Here is a 20,216-nt window from a genome sequence, read left to right on the forward strand (position 1 = left end):
GCCATCAAACATGCCAGGTAGTATTGCCTTTAGCAGACAAGTTAGTCTGCTTTACTGGCAAATTTATGAAGAGACCAACCATCATTTGGAAGAATCGTTATTCTAAAGTAACGTTTGGCTGGTGAAATAGTCTATCTGGTGATGGATCAGCTACTGTGGCCCGTAGACAAAGTTAGTTTCCTGACTGTGGTTGTGTGTGAGAAGCAAGCTAGCAGGTTGATTTATGTGTGTGTGTGTGCACGTTGATTTGTCTTCCTGTCTCTCACCCATGTACATCTGTGTGTATGTCTCTGTGTGCATGATTGTATTCACGCTTAGTTTCGGGCTGTTTCGAGCTCTATCACAGCTTTCACCCTCAAGTTGTGTGAAGAAAATTCCTAATATCTATAAAATCAAATCATTTGCTGTCCACATGGCATATTCCAAACGTTACTCTTAAAAAGGCTTCTGATGACTGTTGTACTTTTCTTCTCTGTGTTGTTCAGACGGTCTAATTCGCTGAAAAACGCACAGACACCTTAGAGGTGTGATACGCAGTGGGGCGTCAGTGAAGAAGGCTTAGCTCCTGCTAAAGCTTGCATAAATTCTCAATGTTTATTTTTAACGGATTTCATCTTATCCCACTCGGTGTTTCTTTTCAAACCTAAATGTTAAGTTACTGATTTAGAATCTTACTCTAAATATTCTCTTGGAATTGATACTGTCTTACTGTACGGCACTTTGAAATAAGATTGCTTTTTTCTTTAAATTCTCTTTCTTTTTTAAATCAGTTATGTTCAGTGAAATGACATTTACGTTTTAACAATTGTATTGTGATATTACATCCATGGGCACTAGAGGGCGTCTGCTCTTCATTTTCTTTTCAGTGGCAACTTTTATGTCAGGGTTATTTCTAGCAGAAGGAAAAGTAAATAGGGCTGGGTTTTTTATTTTTTGTTTTTGGAGGGGGGTGCATTTTATAGAAATGCATTTTCTGCCTGTATGATGCTGATTTGCTGTTCACATCAGCAATAATGTGGAGACCTGAACAAAATGACTGAGAGCCCTTTATGCCAACACTGTCTTGTCAATCAAGTATGATGCTCCTACTGCTGCAGTTACACGTTTATCGTCAGATCAGGTCACGACACTTGGATGAGCCCAAATCCAGTACGTTTGACCTCCTGAAAGATATGGGCCAAATACTGCACAGACCTGCTTCTGGGCTTCGTTGTATGTTCCCACTGTACCCGCTTGCAGGTCTACTTGTATTCCTGTTTTTTCCACATTGCTGCGAGTTATAAATCCTACATAGGATGAACATTAAGAGTCACTAGTTGATTTATTTGTTTCCTAGAAGAGATGACAAGTTAATTGTGTCTTTTGTTTTTCTTCAGTCTTTTAGCTTTAAGGCATCAAATTTGATATTTTGTTGCAAAAAAGGCAGTGGAACATGTTATCATGTTTTATTCATTTTTTAGGGTGAAAAGTATAAGTAAAAGACATTTAATCTTTTTTTCATGCTTGTGTAAAATGGTGTATGTTTTTGGTTTGCAGAGGTTTTTTTGTTTTGTTTTTTTTTTCTTTTTTCTTTTCATTTTACTTTGCATATCAGCCATACACAAACCTCTTGGCTGCAGTAAATCTACGCACGATTTACACTTGATGATGTGACACCACTTACCGTTGACCATTGTGGTTACTGACTGGCCAGACAGGGACAGCTAAAAAGCAATAACGGCGGCTCTCCCTTGATATACTGTACTGTATGTCAAATCCTGCCTCGACTTTATTAATGTATGAGCCTTTAGTGCATACAGAGGAATACATTCGTTTTTAAGTTGAAAAGCACTTCATATCTGAGCGGTTAAATGAGGGTTTGTTTGAATAACCCTCTTATGTACGAGGTTTGTGGAAGCCTCCGCTTATTGAGTTCAGCTCTCCTGCTCCTGCTCATCCTCATTCACCTGTGCTGTTTTTCATCATTTTTGGGTAGAGAAGCTGAACTTCAGAAAAGCTTTGTACAAGACTTTTCATTACAATATATGTGTTTTGGGCACATTAGTGGAAGCACAGATGAGGCACCAAGGTTCTCCACCCTCATCAGTTGATTTACAATCTTCATTGTAGCCAAATCTTCTCTTTCTCCACCACCCATGCCATGCCTCTTGTTGTTTGTAATACCATGTTTTGCACATTGTGTATATATTTATATAGAGGTAATGCATATTTTTATACATGTGTAACATCCATGGGCTCTCTATTTTGTAAATACTCAAAAAGATGTATGTGAGTACTGTATGCTTTGATGTGTCAATAAAATTTGGTGTACTGTGAATGCCTCTGCAGAAGTTAATTATTGCAGAATTATTCACATTAAAAAAATACAAACTTATATATTATTATATATATATTATATATATCACATATTAGGAACAATAATTCCGATGGCTTTGAAAGAACTGGTGAGAGAATAGAAACCGAAGAATGAAGGAAGCCACTACATTTGAATTGTGTTGTGTTTGTCAGTGTATGAAAACAGTTCTTTGTTAGACTCGTTGGATTACATCCCTGTGTTTGCATATGTTCAGCAATACATTTCCATTTTCCTTTCAGATAATGGATGGTCACAAATATATCTACTTATACTAATCCTACTAATAAATGGAGAAATATGTCTTTCTTTCTGTCTTTCTTTCTGCCTATCGGTCTGTCGTTCAATTTTCTCCATAACCGCTCATCCAATCGACTTCAAACTTTGCGGGCGTGTTGTCGAAGACCAAAAGAGTTGAGTCTCGACTGTGAAATTTTTTTGGATGAGCGGTTCTCAAGAAAAGCGAAAATACAAACAAAATAATTTTTATAAACCCTTTGCAACCATCCAACTGACAGGGTTCTGAGACATCGCGACTTTGATCATCAGTGACGTCACAGAGTATTGCTTTGTGAGCTTATAGATATATAGATAGAACAAGCTTGTTAATTAACAGTCACCAAACCCGGTTTGCCCTCCAACCCTCCCAACGGCAATGTGGCAGTTGCCATCCCAAGGCCAACATTTTTTTTGGACACAGTGAGACCAGCCCATGGAACACGTTTCTGTTGCACAGACCAAACTAACGAGGACTCCTCATTAAGCAGAAGCAAAATTAGTGAAGATAGGATCCTGACTTCAAGCATATCACTTGAAGTGAGAGATATTTGCCTCCAAAATCTGTACCTATCTACCCCTTTTTTGGGGTTGGGTACATCTTATGAGCAAATTTGATGTATATGATGTTGCAATATGATATATAACTGGGATTCTTAGGCGTACCATACAAATCTTTCGACACCGTGTTCTAGCAAATCTCTTCATCATTTACAACAGATAGATCCCTACACCATGTAGCTTCTAAATAAATTTGTAGAGGTTATAAACCATCCCTTGTGTAGGTCGTCTTATTTATGAAAAGGGTGAGTAGGGAGTGCTGATCCCCATGGGACACCGTATTCCTGCACAGCAGATCTTAACTGCAAGTAGAAGAAAAAAGATGATCCGGGTTGACCGTATTCAGCTTGTAAATCATTTAAGGCTTGCAAACCATTTTCATCATACAGGTCTTCCCCTATTCTTCCACTAAGGGAATGAGAAAGGTATATTGCCAGTAAGGAGTGAAAACTTATTGAATATTGGTGAGTGGTTATGCCATTTAAAATATCTGCATACATGCTTCATTACAGTATGGCAGATTGTAAATAAATATGAAATTGCAGGGCCTAATTGTAATTTAACTTTTTTCAGTGGTATGTTGGAATACACTAGGTCCTGCAAGAGGCAATGAGAGAATCTCCTCAATTGGTCTCCAAGAAACAGCTGAGTTAGGACTGAACCATGTAGAGAGACGACGCAACACAAAGGACCAAAAGTACATATTCAAATTTGGCAGAGCCAGTCCTCCCTATGTCCTCTCTCGCTGGAGAGTTGTGAGCTTTAAACAAGGCCTCTTTCCTTTTCCATATAAATTTAGAAATTAGCAAATTAAGTTGTGTTTTTTTTTATTGGTATATGGAAGGGCAGGGAAACTTGAGACGCAACTGAGTTTAAATGCATCAGTGCTGACTCAGTCCAGTTAATTTTTTATCCAGATAGCGAACTGAATGACTCAAAAGTAGAGAGCAAATGTGGTATTGACGAACCCGCCTTACCTATATGAAGAAGGATATCATCGGCATACAATGATACCTAGTGTGCTGTACAAACTGTGATAGGAAGCACTGACGGATGCTGTCTGACTTGAAGAGACAGTGGTTTGAGGGTAAGGGTGAAAAGTAGCGGCAGAAGGGGGCAGCCATCACGAGTGCCCCTAGATACCGGAAACTGGGAGGAGCAAATACTACCCTTGCAGACCAATGCCAAGGGATTTGCATACAAGACTTATACTAATGAATTATGTCTCTGGTCCAGATTTGTCCAAAGTAGCCCAGTGATAATCCCACTCCACCCATTCAAATTTTTTCTTAGCATCTTACGATAGGACCAAGCAGGGGGAGTCAATACTATCTGTTGATGTGCAACAAGTGACACACATTATCAGCTGTTAGATAGGTTTTAATGAAACTGGTTTGGTCATTGTGTATCAATTTCATCACATTTCATTACTCAGGTTGCAGGCACTTTGGCATATACTTTAACATCCCCATTCAAAAGGGGAAAGGGGCCTATAGAGGCCTATAATTACCGCATTGAGTCAGATCTTTATTTAGTTTGGGAAGTAATTTAATTATGGCTGTGTTAGCATTAACGTTGAATGGGCCCTTGTCAATAGCTGTGTTAATCATATCTAGCAGCGGTGGTCACAACTCATCCCAAAATGTAAGTTATAGCTCTTTTGGAATTCCGTCCCACCCTGGGAACTTGCCTTTCTTCATGTTAATGAGAGCCATCCTTAACTCTTCAACGGAAATCGGGGTATTAAGCAACTCTGACTCATAGTTAGACAGAGAATGCAAATCGATCTCTCAACGTAAATGCATGCATGTGGTTGTAACAGATGAGATTTCAGACTTATCGAGAGTAGTAGACTAAAAGCTTTCAAATTCAGTGTTGATGTCACGAGGGTCAGTCAGAGTATGACACATAATAACCGCAACTAAGTACCCTGACTCTTCCTAGGGAGTTTGATTACCTGCCACACATCAGACCTGGGATACTTGAGCAGGCCTGATGTTGCAAGTTAGCTGCGTGTAACTGAACCAGCTGTCTCTGTCTGTGAGGTAGCAGCTTCAAGATGAGGGGGTGAGGAATGGGCCCGCTATTTGCAACCTCCTTGGAAACTCCTACACTGATTTCAACAGAAAGTTAGCCGTCCACCTCTGCCAGACGATTCTCGCTTCTCTCCATTTAATCCATTCATTTTGAAACACTGACTTTCAAGGCATCCATCTCACACGAAATACACCGACTTGATCATCCAACAGAGCTTGCATCTTAGTTGTCAGCTGAGCCACCACGTCCTCCACAAGTGGGGGCATAGCCTCCTTGATAGCTTCTCCAGCTGCTAGCTTAACTAGCTCAGTGAGCTCCACATTGTCGACAGAGCAAGAAGTTATAGCCTGTTTGACAGTCACCTTTTTTAAGCTCGCTGCCATCATGATAGGTAAACAGCTTTTAGCAAACAAAAAAACACAACTGAAAACTCGTCTTATAAGGTATGGAGGTATTATTAAACTTTGGGGGGATTCTGCGGAGCTATGGTTGAAGCCCTCTACATCCCTCGCGATCATCATGTGACTTCGGCTGGCAGCTTTATTGAGAGAGGGTCTCATTTGCTACTATTGGAGTTGGCTGCGCCGCTCCGATAGTGCCTGGCGGACGGCGTAGAAAGTGCCGTTGCAGTTGAGTTCCAGCTTTCGTAAAACCTTGGCATGTGCGTGCTGTAAATTGTCCGGTTGCTGCACTGCCCTCGTAGTGTGGTTCCACAATTTCTCTTCACATCGAGTAACATGTAGAAAAGTGAAGTCTGAAGCTTTCTCGAGAACGAATTATCCGGAAAAAAAAGACTTCACAGTCGACACTGCACTTCCTTGGGTCCTCAGCAATACACCCGCCAGGTCCGAAGTCGATCGGATGAGTGGTTGTCAAGAAAATTGAAATACTAGCAGGCAGACAGAGATTTCTCCATTTATATATGTTACATCTTTTGAAATTAATAGAAATCGTGACATAATTGATTTTCACGATAATGTCTCAAGAAAATAAATGTATAAAACCCTGTAGGTAGTGTGTTACTCTGAACCAGTTATCGGCTGTGAGCCATTTTCAATCTCATCTGAGATTCTGCAGTTCTGCCCTTCTTTCATTTTGTTGCTTCGGGCGACACAACTCAAGGGTTTCGTGACAGAGCCACAGCAATGCTCAAACCGATATCTGAATTATGTCAAAAACTTCTTCTTGCGTTATTTTTCATTCAGCTCCTAAACTTATGGCAAGATCTTTCACAACGACACCGGAGCTCTCCTGACAGACTGCTGCTCAACTGTCTGTGTCTCTGTGTTGCTCAGGCTGCTGCTGACCGGATTTTTTCGGAATAAAATGGTGCTTGACGTTACCAAACAAACCAGCTGGACAAGCTGGGGCTAATATACTTTTAAACAATGTTCATGTCTTAATGGCGCATATGCAGTAAGAACTCTGCTCTCGATCCACTCGTGGAAAAGGGGAGGGAGGAATTACTTAATAACATTGAATGCCTCCCTCCCCCTCAGCTGTTACTTACACATCGGTTCGTCTTTAAAAAGGACCTGATGTCTTCATTTGATTTCAGCTCACAAATGAGCTCACACTTACCACTGAACTTTAAATATAATAACAACTAAGCTTTAAACTAGTCATACCAACAGTTTCAGATTGAGATGCGGGTGTTTAGTCTGGGTTGTGAAATTAATTCCTGATTCTGAGCTCCTCTATGGAACTGATGGCCTGAGTTCACATAAAAGATGTCACCTTTGACCATCCCTGCCAGCACCAGAGTGATCACAGCTAACGGAGCTTCTTTTTACTTTATATAATAAGAAACAGTGGAATTTTAGGAAAAAGTTAAACAGATGATACTGTAAGGGAATTTTTTTTTTCACTAATAATTTCTCCATGTGAACTTCAAACGTAAAGGCAACATGGTAACATAGGAGGCAATGAATCTCTCATTCTCTCTGCTTCCACCTGGTGGTCTGAAATGAATACAAACTGTCTCACAGCTGCCACAGTAATTTATCAGTGCTCTTGTTATAGACAGAATATGAAATATGCACTGTGTACTTCACTCATCTACACATTTCTGATTCCATAACCAAGTGATTTTGATTCATCTGTGGCAGAGCATTAGCCCTTTTTGCATTTCCACAAATAAAATCAAGGTTCCACAAATCTGAAACTAAGTTTTGAAAGCTTTTATTGAGAGACAATTTTTGAACAATAAATGTTGTAATCATAACATAAGTCTTCTGGGAATGTAGTACAATTATGACAAGAGAGTTAGAAATGAAAGAAAAAATAAGGGTTATTTAGTTCCATGACAATATGCATAAAGAGAAAAAGCTAAGATAAAAAATAACAAAAATAACGTACATGTGAAGCCACGCAAGAGGTTCACTTAATCATGTCTAATATTGAAGAGTTGGCATAAATCAATGGCCTAATTTTGTTTAATTTTTTATTACAGGCTTTTAAATGTGATAGTTTTTGAAGATTTATGCTTAGAGCTGTTTTTTTTAAATGTAATATAAGATGGTAATGCCTTCAAGAATTTCATTTCATGAATGTAAAATTTGGCTAAAATAATGAGCAAATTAATGACATGTTATTAATTGCTAGATAACTTGACTGAAATTTCCTCACCAAAATATGTTTCAAGATCCAACCGAAAATCAGCCCAAAAAACTGCCACTTGTACATATTGAATAAACAGATGTTCTGGTGTTTCCACCATAAAATTACCGAAAGAGCATTTGTCTTCTGTATTAGAAATAGATTTACAAATAATGGAATTTAAATCTGTGTATGATTTGAAATAACAGTTCTTTGATTTTGTTAGGCAACACATATTTGTAGGGGGAGAGTAAATACAGTATTCAGTATTCCATTTTATTTAATCAGCATTATTGTTCTTGGAATAAGTGAGTTTCTGATAAAAGTGTTGTTGATTTTTTTTTAAATGCCATCAACAGTAATGTTATAACTGGCTAAAGTAACAGTGTCATACACGTCCGAGCTTCAACGTGATGAGCATTAAATGCCAGACGACAGGCCATAAATTACAGTACTATACTCATGAGGAGACAGGTGCACTATATTTTTCTATAAAATCTTCACACGAGTACAGAAGCCCTTCACAGTTCAATAGCTGTCGTACATGCAAAATGTTGTTGGTAATCCAGTTTCCAAAAACGAAGGATTTACTTCTGTACGTGATATTGACATTATTCCATAAAAACCCTTTTTGAAGAGAAGAGATGTCCTTCAATCCCGTCAAAAGGAGAGGATTTATGTGTGGAGACATCAAGGGAGGAAAAAACATAAGAGGCTTTTGATAGGCCTTCTGCCTTGCTCTACCATAGAGAGATCAATCTCTGACCAACCGAGAGATGAATTTCATTTTAATATCTGTAATTACTTGGTCCAAATGATCATTCATCAATTTCTTATCATCCTTCTTTTGCGATTATAGTTCCCTAATATTTTACTGTATCTTTTGCTGGGATACTGCACAACTCTGTGTCCTTTTCGAGCAAGAACTTCACACTTATTCAAATTAAGATTTAAACCAGATATTTCAGAAATTTTTTTGTTGACAGATAAGAATTGGGGGACTTCGGTTTTATTTTATAAAACACAAGTAGTATCATCAGCTAGGTGCGATTCTTTTTTGCCTACCATTAAAGTTAAAGCCTTGAAAAGGATGTTAGGTTATTAATAAACTGAGAACCTTGGCCACATGGACTCAAGAATGAACTAGATCTTGGTGGTCAAAGCTGCAACCGTACAAAACATGTTTTTGGCGATAACTCAAGAATTCATACGCTTATTATGAGGCGCTAATTGTAGTTGAGCTAGACCTGGTCTTGGAAAAAAGCAGTGAAATCGCCATTTTTTATGATTTCATAAATAGAATTAGGTTTCACAAATCTGAAACTTTGTTTTAAACCGTTATTCTGCTTGTTACTAATGTCCAGGTTTGACAGGCTTAAATGTTGGGTTTTTCTAAGGTATTAATTCTGCCTGGATGCAGAAAATAAAAAAGGTTTCACAAATTTGAAAGTGGGTTTCAAGAAGGCTTATCATCAGGTCCCCCAGGGAACTGTGTGGGGGGTACTGCGGGAATATGGGGTCCTTGTAACACCAAGGTGAGAGCTGTGTCCGTGTTCTCGGTACAAAGTCAGACAAGTTTTCCGTGGGTTTTGGACTCTGCCAAGGTTGCCAGGATGAGAGTCAGTACCTCTAAGTCTGAGACCATGGTTCTCTGCTGGAAAACGTTGGAGTGCTCCCTCCGGGTTGGGGGTGAGTTGCTGACCCCAGCAAAGCAGTTTAAGTTTCTCAAGGTCTTGTTCAGGAGTGACGGTAAAATGTGGCGTGAGATGAGCAGGCGGACCGGTGCGGCCTCAGCAGCAATGCAGATGCTGTACCAGACCGTTGGGGTGAAGAGAGAGCCAGGACCGTTCAGGATAGCCACCGCTGCTGAACAAAAAAGACTCTTCTTCTCCTCCTTGAGCTAATGTTTAACCCATTACATCAGTTCTTTCCTCTTGGTGGTTTGGTATTAGGTTATTGCGTGCCACTGGCACGCAGCTGAAACAGCTGAAATGAAAATTCCGCTTCCTTTCATGGTTTGTACAGTTTGTTCCGTCTCGGTTCTCCTAAAATGACGAAAGAAACAGTTTGTTCTGACCAACTTCCACTAAAGGCCAGCTGCGACATACAATACTGTCAGTGTAAGATGGGAGTTTTAACTCCCAGATGACCTCATTTTTTGTCACTGGACCACGACTACATCCCAACATTTTCACAAATGTGGATGATGAAACTGTTGAGCAATAATTTTACGGAAAAGGGTCCAATTCCTCGAGACAAAAGTGAATGTAGTGCACGGTAGTATGCTAATTTTCAAATTTTAGGTTTTTCTATTTGCCAAAAGGCTTCTTGAAATAATGGAGACAAAGCAGCAGCCAGAGGTCGACCAAGGTTAAAGTGTGCTTGACTCAAGCAACAGCGACCTTAATCTGACGTTGAGCAGACTGATAAGTACTTGTGTTCAAAAAAACTGTTGCTATGGGTTATGTTTGACTGTTAACCACATCAATGTGATGAAAGTTACTGTAAATGAGTTCATACGTGTCAAGTGTTTTGCAAGAGACTGCTGATGGTAGCGAAACTGCTTATCCCACAGTCAGACACAAATTGCTGATTATTAGCAACATAACATCCTGTGTCTGTTGGGTGGCTATAGTGTTTTGATGACATTCAGCAGGGGCCGATATTTGAAACTATCATCAATGCAGTTCACCTCTGATTTAATGGAAAGCCCTTTGCTGTTTAGCTGGTAGATATGTTGTTATTTATTTTTCAGAGGAGTGGATCTGTGAAGTGACATCTTATGCCAAGCAGACACGGTGTTGATTCAGCCGGAGTTTTAGCCCCAGATTCGTCGCCCCTGAGATTTAAGGGCTGATTTTCTGCCAGATTGGTTTGACATGCAGTTTGAGGGGGTTATGATGCTTGAATAACTGCCAGAGCGATCTGGCTCGTTGACAATCAGATGGATTTCTGGCATTTCAGACATTCTGGTCAGCTGTCTCACAGCCTGATCAGTTCCACGGTCCGATTTCCTTCACGGTCGCTGTTAAAAGATCCGTTGTGGATAAAACTGTAGTCTTGAGAGAGCTGCGATGTACAGTAAAACCTAACGTCACCTGTAGTTGTTGCAGTACAGTATCTCCTGCATCAGCGGCCCGAACTCCAAATGCTGAATCCACCTTCTTGATCTTGTCAAAGGGAAAACCATTCGCTATTATAGCAAGAAACTGAGGAGGATAATTGACGAAAAAATAACCCTGAGTTACAGCCTTAGTCTCCACAATAATGTGGCAATCATTTGCTGTTGCTAAACCTCACATCTGTAAAGAAAACACAAATGTTCTTGAGTTAGTAAACTACTGGTACTCTCTTTTCAGCAGTGGCGCAGCACAAAAGTCTAATACATCCATTACAATGCCCGTAACTAAACTAAATGAACAAGTGTAAACACATGCATCTGTAGTGGTTATTAGGGTTGTCAGTAAATAAGTGTTTTAAACACATTTAAGAAAATCTGCACAACCTCAAAATTTTGGTATATTCTAACATCTTTTCTCAACATACTGTAATCAGCATGTGAAGCTTTCACTTTGAGAATTTACATCATTTTTACAGCAGAGTCAGCACCGGTCCTCATTGTATCCTGAGCATAAGACAAAGGAATCATAATAGGTAATAGCATCAGAAATGCTGTTTTGAGAAAACATAACAATACCAAAGGCTAGTTCCTAATGTTATCAAGAGGTTTCAAATTCATAAAACCGTTAAGACGCTTCCAGGACGTTGTGCTAAGAAGAAACTCAACGCGAGAGGTCTATGAAGGTTGATGCGGATTGTGGAAAAAACACCTCACAAGACATCTAAAGAGCTTGGAGGCTGACTTGAGCAATTGGTTTTCAGCCTGTACCCTACGCCGCACACTAAACCACATAGGGCTCCATGGGCCAAGGAGGACACTACTAAAGGAAGGAAAGCAAAAAGGCAAGAGACTACTGCTTAATAAAATAGAGATAAGCCCTTGTGTCGATAATATAATAATGTTCTATGGACAGATGAAACCAAAGTAGAGCTCTTTTTGGGAATGCAGCAGTTTGTTTTGTTTATAGGGCGATAAGAAAGTAAAAAAAAAAAGAACACCCTGCCTACAGTAAAACATGGTGGTGGTTCTATCATGCTCAGAGGCTGCTTTGCTGCCTCTGGTGCTGGAGGTACTGAATGTATCAAAGGAAGGATAAAATCAGAGGATTACCAAGGCATTTTAGAGCAAAATGTGTCACCCAGTGTCAGAAAACTAGGTTTGAGATGAAGGTCTTGGGTCTTTCAGCAGGACAACGACCCAAAGCACAAACACATCCAGCAGCACAAAAGAAGAGTTGCGAGGAAAAAGATGGACTGTTTTTAAACTGGCCAGCAGTGAGTCCTGACCTAAATCCCATTGAAAACATTTGGAGAGAGCTGAAATCTGCCATTGCAAAAAGAATTCCAGCAAACTTCAAAGAGCTTGAACAAACAGCAATGGAAGATCAGCAGAAACTACCAGCAGACAGGTGCAAGAAGCTTCCAGATGGCTACAGGAAAAGTTTAGAGGCTGCCATTGTTGCCAAAGGTTCTGCAGCCAAATATTAGTGAAGGATGCCAATAATTCTGTCCAGGGTACATTTTGTGTTTGTATTATTTCACTATTATGTAAGTTTTGTTTTCTTTGGTCCTGTTACCTTCAACAATTTATTAAAATATTCTGGATATACAAAATCAGTTCAATTGCATTTATAAGTTATTCTGAATGATGTACTGGAAACTCTGACCAGGACTGTAAGTCTTTCTTCTCTCTAGGGCTACAACTAAGAGCTGTTTTCATTATTGACTAATCAGCAGATTATTTTCTTGATTAATGGATTGATTGCTCGATCTATAAAACGATAGAAAACTGAGGAAAATGCCCGTGGCAGTTTTGTAGAGCCGAAAGTGACACCATTAAAGCTCTTGTTTTGTCTCAGCAACAGTCCAAAACCCAAATATATTTAATTACTGTAATGAAAGCCAATTTTCCTTTTTGAAAAACCGAAAGACTTAAATGGTCAATCAATTATCAAAATAGCTGCAGATTCATTGATTCATCGACTGTCATTTTGTAGCTCTATACCTACCTTGACTTTATTGCTTTGAGTCAATTTGTTCTGAAACATACAGTGTGAATGCGAGCTATTATTAGCTAGCAGCCTGATAAGACAAGTACCTGTTGCTGGAGATACTACAGAGAACATGGGCCGGTGGATTGTGGAATGCTGAGCACTCCTGAAAATCCAAGCCAGGAGTTTGTATTTTAAGAGAGTTTTTCAAAGACTACCTCTGCAAGGTTTCTGTAAGTTTCATGAAAGCACCGTTAGAGCTTTTTGGATGCTCTATGAAGAAGCTCTTTCAGGCAACTATCTGTGGATTCCGGGCACAAGCCCAGGGGCCTAAGGGGTCAGGGGGCCCTTGGGCCAGAGCCTCTGTTTGAAATGACTGTTTCCATTTCTTCTCTGAAAGTTACAAAGCTCAGTTAAAAGTAGAGCCGTCCTGATCAACCACAAAGAGACACAAAACAAACTGTTACTGGTATGTTTGTGTAATGCTTTAACCACTTTGCGTGAAAACAGAATTAAAGGGTTTTGGATGCACTTATCATATTTAGGGTGATACCAGAAGGAAGCTATGGAAAACATTTGTTATTTATGGGGACAATTTTCTGCTCTAGCCATCTCCAGCTCCCTGAATCTGTCTTTTTATCTTTCCACACGAACACTAAAAATAATGTGCTCATTCGGTGAAATCATTTCTGAGGAAATTTTAGTGGGATTGCAGAAATAGCAAAGGCTAATCTGGAGATGATTAATTTTAAATACTTCTGCCCTCCCCCACAGTGATCACGGTCAACTTGTCCATTTCTTCAAATCTTTTCTGACAGTTTTCAAAAGCTTGGGGGCCATTCAGCTCAAAAATGCAATCGAGTGGAGATCTGATGTTAACTCATCGTATTTCATGCCCTGTGACTTCCAGGCAATAGGAGTTGAAGTCTGGTGTCCAGGGCATATAAAGCGATTTAAAGAGATAGCCTCGCTCTTAGACCAACTGATTTTGTACCCAGAAAAGAGGCCAAAATCACTGATAAGTTTTAGAAGATGTGGAACTGAATGATCTAGGCTGGATAATTCCAATAAGATATCATCCATATAAAGGTTAACTTCATAATGTTTTGGTTAGCCCTGATAGCACAGGCAAAGGGCTCAAGTGCTAATGTAAAAGTAACTGGTGGGGCTGAGCATCCGTTTCTGGTGGATCTGCAGAGCTGGAAGGGAGGAGATGTTAAACCATTAGTTTTGACGCATGCAACTAGGTTAGGGTAGAGGGACTTAATCCATTGTATGCATACTGGACCACAACCAAACTTTGCTAGGATGTGAAACCGGTAAGACCACTCTATCAGCTGGGCGTTGGAGAGATGCAGCCTCTGACATTACATGAAAAACTCTTCTCATATTACAAGCGGCGTGGCATCCAGTAATAAAACCCACTTGATCTAAATGGATTAGTGAAGAGATAACTTTTTCAAGATGCATCACAAGAATCTTCACAAGCACTTTATGATCACCGTTTAACAAGCTGAGGGGATGGAAATTGTCCATTTGTGAACTGTCTTTACCTGCATTCGGTAACAGGGAGACAACAGCTGTCCTCATACTACCCAGCACAGTAGGAGGCTGCAGCATACTACTCTCCCACGGCTGAGTCTTCCAGCCGCGGGAGCTGAATCGTTGAGAAACTTATGTACTTTTTCTGGGTTGTAATTTCATTCTGATTCATTCAACTCTGAGTAGTATTCTTGAATATCAGATATATGTAACAACTTCATCCCATGTACGAGCGAGGTGGATCCTGGCGGTAAGTGATGACTTAGCAACATGGGCAAGAATGACGTTCAAACCAAGGAAGTGGCAAAGTGCAGGGTTGCGATGATATACAGAGACTCCAGGGATGGAAAGGTCAGAGGTGCAGGCGTTACCACAAGTTCTAGGATACAAGTGGGCAGCTGACCAAAGTCTTGTAGTTTTCTCTTGTTTCTTCTTAAATTCTTTAGAACAAGTCTTAAATCAGCTCCTACCCCAAACATTTTAGATTTAAGAAGTAAGGAGGTTTTGGCCTGCGGGACCTACATTTCAATTGTTCACCCAGTTATAACAATAAATGTGTAAGGTGTTCTGCGTGCCACTTTTTCTTTTCACTCCGTGCCCTTACTCCATGTCTCTTTTTTCCCTTTCGTTCCTTGGTCCTATCCCTCTTTCTTTACTAATCTTGCTCTGTGCCTCCTAACAACACATTTGCCGCCCAGACAACCGTCCGTCTTGCCTACCGTCTTCTCAGTTTACTTTCTCACCCCTGTGCTCAGGGCCCCAGTTTGTGCTGGAGAAACATCTGAGAAATCTGTGCGGCGAGGTTAAACCAACACACCGGGAGAGCACACATACATACGTACAAGCATAGCCCTGGATAAATAAAAGGAAAAAATAAGGAAGGGGATAGAGACATTGTTGTAGCGTTAGGAACACAGTTAAATTTCAAGGAAAATTTCACTGTGGGAGTTTTGATGTGAGCTCCCTGATTTGTGTTCAACAGCCAGTTTTAATACAGTGGCTGGCATATTAGACTGAATATCCATAACAATGCTGTCACCTAGGTTAAAGTCAAAAATCAAATATCATATATACTGTACATACTTTATATAGACGATGTATATATACACCATTCAGCAACAACATCAAAACCAGTTACCAGTTTTAATGTTGTGGCTGATCGGTGTATTTTTTTCAGGATGACACTTGCTTGTCAAACGGACTTTGGGGGCAGGATCAGGATCCAGATGAAATGCAATCCCATTAATGATCCTTGCTTTGCCTCTAGTCCCATCATCCTTAGCGGTAGTTTGAGTTTACTGCTAATTCGCAAAGGTTGGCAAGCCAACACACGAAACTAGGATGCGTTAGCAAAATATGTCAACGCCAGATTTTATCCTATGGTATTTAAGGCTTTAGTGATGAAGAAACGGTGCAAGCAAGTCTAAGCCTCCTGGTTAGTCTCTTCCACATCTTTGGTTGCTGTGTACACACGTCCATCTGTAAGCACCCGTATTACCCGGAGGTGATGTGGGGGGAAAAGGAAGCAGCCGAGGACAGGCTATCAAATGAAAACCAGAAGAACAATTCTCCACCTAATTCAGACAAAGCCATTGAGTTTTGTGTATCTGGTGATTTGATCAGTGGGGATGAGATAAGTTCCTCTCATTCTGCAGAAGTCTGAACTCCGATCACTCTGGTCATATCTTATCTAAGGTTTTAGTGTCTGTGCCTATGCATTTGTGTTCTGTCAGTTGCTGTTTTATTAGAGGATCACAAACACAAGATACTGTCAGACTGGAGCTAGAATTAAAGATTATCTGTGATTCAGACAATTCTGTGTTAATTAGACACTACAGGTTTGACACTGAAAAATAGTTTTTAGTTTATGTCTTTTTTTTTTGTAATAGTTGCTAAACAATTATTGGACACTTTGAGGCTGTAACCTGATATTTTCATAGCAGTTGTGCTTTTTTACATGGTTGCCCCTGTCTTTATTATAATTTCAGGACTTACACATTTAAACCAGATGCTGTTTATTAGTGTTAATTCTGTATGAGGGTGAAAATGCCCCGTTTCGCAGCTTTTTCTGGTGGCTAGTCAAATGTTGCTTAAGGGGTGGTGTCACTATCGATCTGAACACAAGCATCTCATGTATACGTCCTTACTAAGCTGTAGGAGTGTTCTCATCAAATCCGCGTTTTTCTTCAGCTTTCTTCTCTTGGATACAGATTGGTGTGTGTGCACACATTGTCACTGAAAGACTGTTTTCACACTCCTTTGCAGAAGAGGAGGATTTATTCGTTTTTCTCGGTTTGGAAAGTGCATCTTCCAGCACAAGTGACATCCCAAATTTTGTGAAAGCCAATTATAGTCCAATTTCCAAATACGTTCCAAATGCATTATCACAATGTGAGACATGAAACCTCCAGGAGCTTTTGAAGGGAAGTTAGAGACAGCTGAATTTTTGAAACTGTACTGTACTTTATCTGTTAGACAGAGGATACAATAGAGATCATGAATTCTAAGTGTACCTTTATACATAAAATAAATAAGTAACAATTTTCCCTCTATTCAAAGTCTGTGAATCAAGCAAACATGACTGATAACAAAAACAGTGACAGATTAGAAAGTTCTGGTCTCTAAATCAGTGTCATTTGTATCACTGTGTTATAGTGTGCAAAGTTTACCTCTTATCAGCTAGGTTAGGAACATGTGGATCTTATCTAGACAAGACTTCAATGTTGTCTAATCATTACTAGTGCATGTTAGCAGAGTAAACACGGAATTCCTTTCAACAGAATAAACAGACGAGCAAAAGAAACAAATAAAAAGCTGCAAGTTCAGTGTCTCTTGCTCTCATTTGCAGTCTGTCATGGATTAGTTCGTGTTGACACTGTCTCTCACACAAGTTCTTTGGATGAGGAGGCCATGGCGCTGTCATATATAGTGGAGAGCGACACATCTGTTCCAGTGTGTGGAGGTCTGTTGTTGCTCTCTCTGACGGACCTGCCGTTCTTTTTGAAAGGGTTCCTGATCCCGCCAGACAGACGGCTGGACATACGCCTCACAACCCGTCTGAGCCCACGGCTCTTCAGGCCCACGTCGTCCTCCAGCTCCTCCGGTGGCACGTCGATGTTCCCGGAGTACCAGAACACCCACCAGATCAGGCTGAAGAAGATGACGATGGCCCCAGCGTAGATGAACAAATCGTGGATAACCAGCCCTCCAAACACCCCCACCAGCATGATGAAGACACCGAGTATGTCGTGGGCCACTGCGAACCAGAACGAGCACTTGCAGCGGCCAACTCCTCCATACCTCGTCTCCATGACTGGCTCTACCTGTACACACGTCGACATGGTGGCAGCGGAGGTCCTCCAAAGCAGAATCCAGATGTGGAATGAGTCTAAAGCAACGGGCGCTGGCAGCTGATGTACCCGCAGGACAGTGAGGTGTAATCTTGACTGACTGACAGAAACACATCACACACACAATCTGCTGTGACACTGGTCAAAGTACAATGTACACAAGTGGTGTACAGCAAGAACCATTCCAGCTTTGTGACTCTGTGAGGGAAACAGTTGCATCACCACTGACAAAAATAGTCTTTCCACTTTCACATTATACGGTCTTTTCCATCTTCTGTTCAAGCCCCCTGGCTATACCGTTTCCGTCTCTTCTTCTCTTTCAATATAGGGATCCACACCAGCCCCATCACTACGAACATCAGCCCTATGGACAGGCAGGCCGAGGCTACAGAGCGGGATGCTTCAGCCCCCCCCGACGACTGGAGCAGGAAGAGGACTCCGCCTGTGGCAGACATCAGAGATCCCATCAACATCACTATCATGGGCTTGTGGAGATAGGCCCAGCCTGGGGCTCCTGCAGAGCCTGAGTGAGGGTCTGGACACTGGCTTTGAGTCCCAGAGTCATCTGGAAACGAAGTTTCCCCAATTTCCTCCATGGTTGCTTCACAGAACAGTGCCTGTTACCAATTTGTTTCCTTCCTCTGAGAGCCTTTATCCCACTGGACATTTCCCCGGCTTTCCTCTTTATTTCGGTCTTGAGCTGTGCTCTTCGATCGGCCAGTCCCTGTTGAAATCTGTTGTGAATGCAGCCACCTCCCAAAAGTCACATGAAGGGGCTATAGTCACCTGTACGATCAACGAAAGTGTCTGCATGATGCATCTCTTATTCTCCTGCCCAGTAACCCGTGAACACACTGTAATTCCAGATGGCCCACCACACCCACACAGCAGAGGGAGGGCTCGGATGAATAGGCAGACCCAGCCCACCTGTTGACAACAATATCGTCACCACTGATTGGCTGGCCACTTAGTGATCAGCTCGTTACACTATACCTCCAGCATACTTTATTTACAAATGAAGGAAAATTGAAATTCTGATGTCAGAGATCAGCTCGTGTATATATTTTGCAATTTTTTGTACAGAGAACATTCAGATGTAATTTTGCCCACATAGAATTTCCTACAAGTAGCAGGCAGCAGCTGCACAAGCCCGAGTATAACCCCATTAACAATAGCCCTGTCATCTGACACAGCTGGCAGATAAACATGCAAAGCTCTGATGGCTGAATCTAGCATGAGCAAACATTTCTCAAGGCTAATGCATTTCCGATGTTAAAGCACACAAAAGGTGTATAAACAGATCATGTTTACTATCTGTATAACAAGCATGCAGTACAGAGGCTAATATTAATGCTGTGATCTCAAGGTGAAAGAAGGCTGCAAAACAGTCATTTTCATAATCAAATATTCCGTCAGTTAGTTTTTTTGATAAATCAACTAACCACTTAATCCATAAATAGCAGTGACAAATAGTGCAAAAAGGCTCATGACAAATTTGGAGAGCTAAGGGTGACATCATCACGTTGTTTCGTCCAACCAAAACAACTATTATCAATTATTACACAGATTATTTTCTTAATTATTGGGCTATGAAACTTTTAAAAAAAAATAGAAAAAAAGTTGATTTAAAAAAAACAAAAAAAAACAAAGGTCATTACAATGTCTTAGAACCAAAGGTGACGTCTTTAAATGTCTGGTGTTGTTCAACCATCAGTCCGAAACCCCAACCTACAGTCAAATAAAATAGAGAAAAGCAGAAAATCGTTCACATTTGAGAAGCTACAACCAGAGACTTTTTAATGGTATTTTTCTCTTGAAAAAAAATATCTGCAAAGATTACTCAATTATGAAGATAGCTGCATACTAATATTCTGCCTGTCAAATAACGGCTGCGGACCGGAGCCGTTAATAATTACAAAAAAGATGAGCACCGAATCCTCGAATTTCTGAGGCTGGGCCCAGCAAATATCTGGTACTTCTACTTGATAAATGACTTACGCAATTACTCGATTATCAAAATTGATTAATGTATACATCATCTGTGACTCATCCTCCAAAGTCATGATGTGTTCACTCCCATCTTGGAGCATCTAAAGTATGCTGGGATGTTGCTTTGACATTTGAATTGCTTGAATCAGTATGATAAGAATGTCTGACTGCTGGAACTTTCCTAAAAGAATAGGTGGTCAAACAGAGGACAAGTTTAATACTTCTTGTTGTCTAGTTATCTTCTCTTGTCTAGTTTCAGGGCCCTGTCACCATGTGTGATGGTTCACTGTTACACAGAGACAGCACTAACAATATTAGTTCCACCTGCACCTTTCCTGCTATGACGAATTAGAATACCTTCTGTGAAAAGAGGACCCTTGTTACAAAATGTTTAGAAAA

At 40.5% G+C, this 20,216-nt stretch overlaps 1 protein-coding gene across 1 annotated transcript; it reads right to left on the reverse strand.

The window, feature by feature from the left end:
* Positions 1–16,499: 16,499 nt before the first annotated feature.
* LOC120794614 (transmembrane protein 238-like) lies at positions 16,500–18,107 on the reverse strand. The gene has a single exon (XM_040135832.1). It carries the CDS (start codon positions 17,817–17,819, stop codon positions 17,361–17,363), a length of 459 nt encoding a protein of 152 aa, XP_039991766.1. The 5' UTR covers positions 17,820–18,107; the 3' UTR covers positions 16,500–17,360.
* Between the last annotated feature and the right edge of the window lie 2,109 nt (positions 18,108–20,216).

The sequence above is a fragment of the Xiphias gladius genome, chromosome 9 (genome assembly GCF_016859285.1).
Source record: "Xiphias gladius isolate SHS-SW01 ecotype Sanya breed wild chromosome 9, ASM1685928v1, whole genome shotgun sequence".
In the NCBI taxonomy this organism is placed as follows: Eukaryota; Metazoa; Chordata; class Actinopteri; order Istiophoriformes; family Xiphiidae; genus Xiphias; species Xiphias gladius.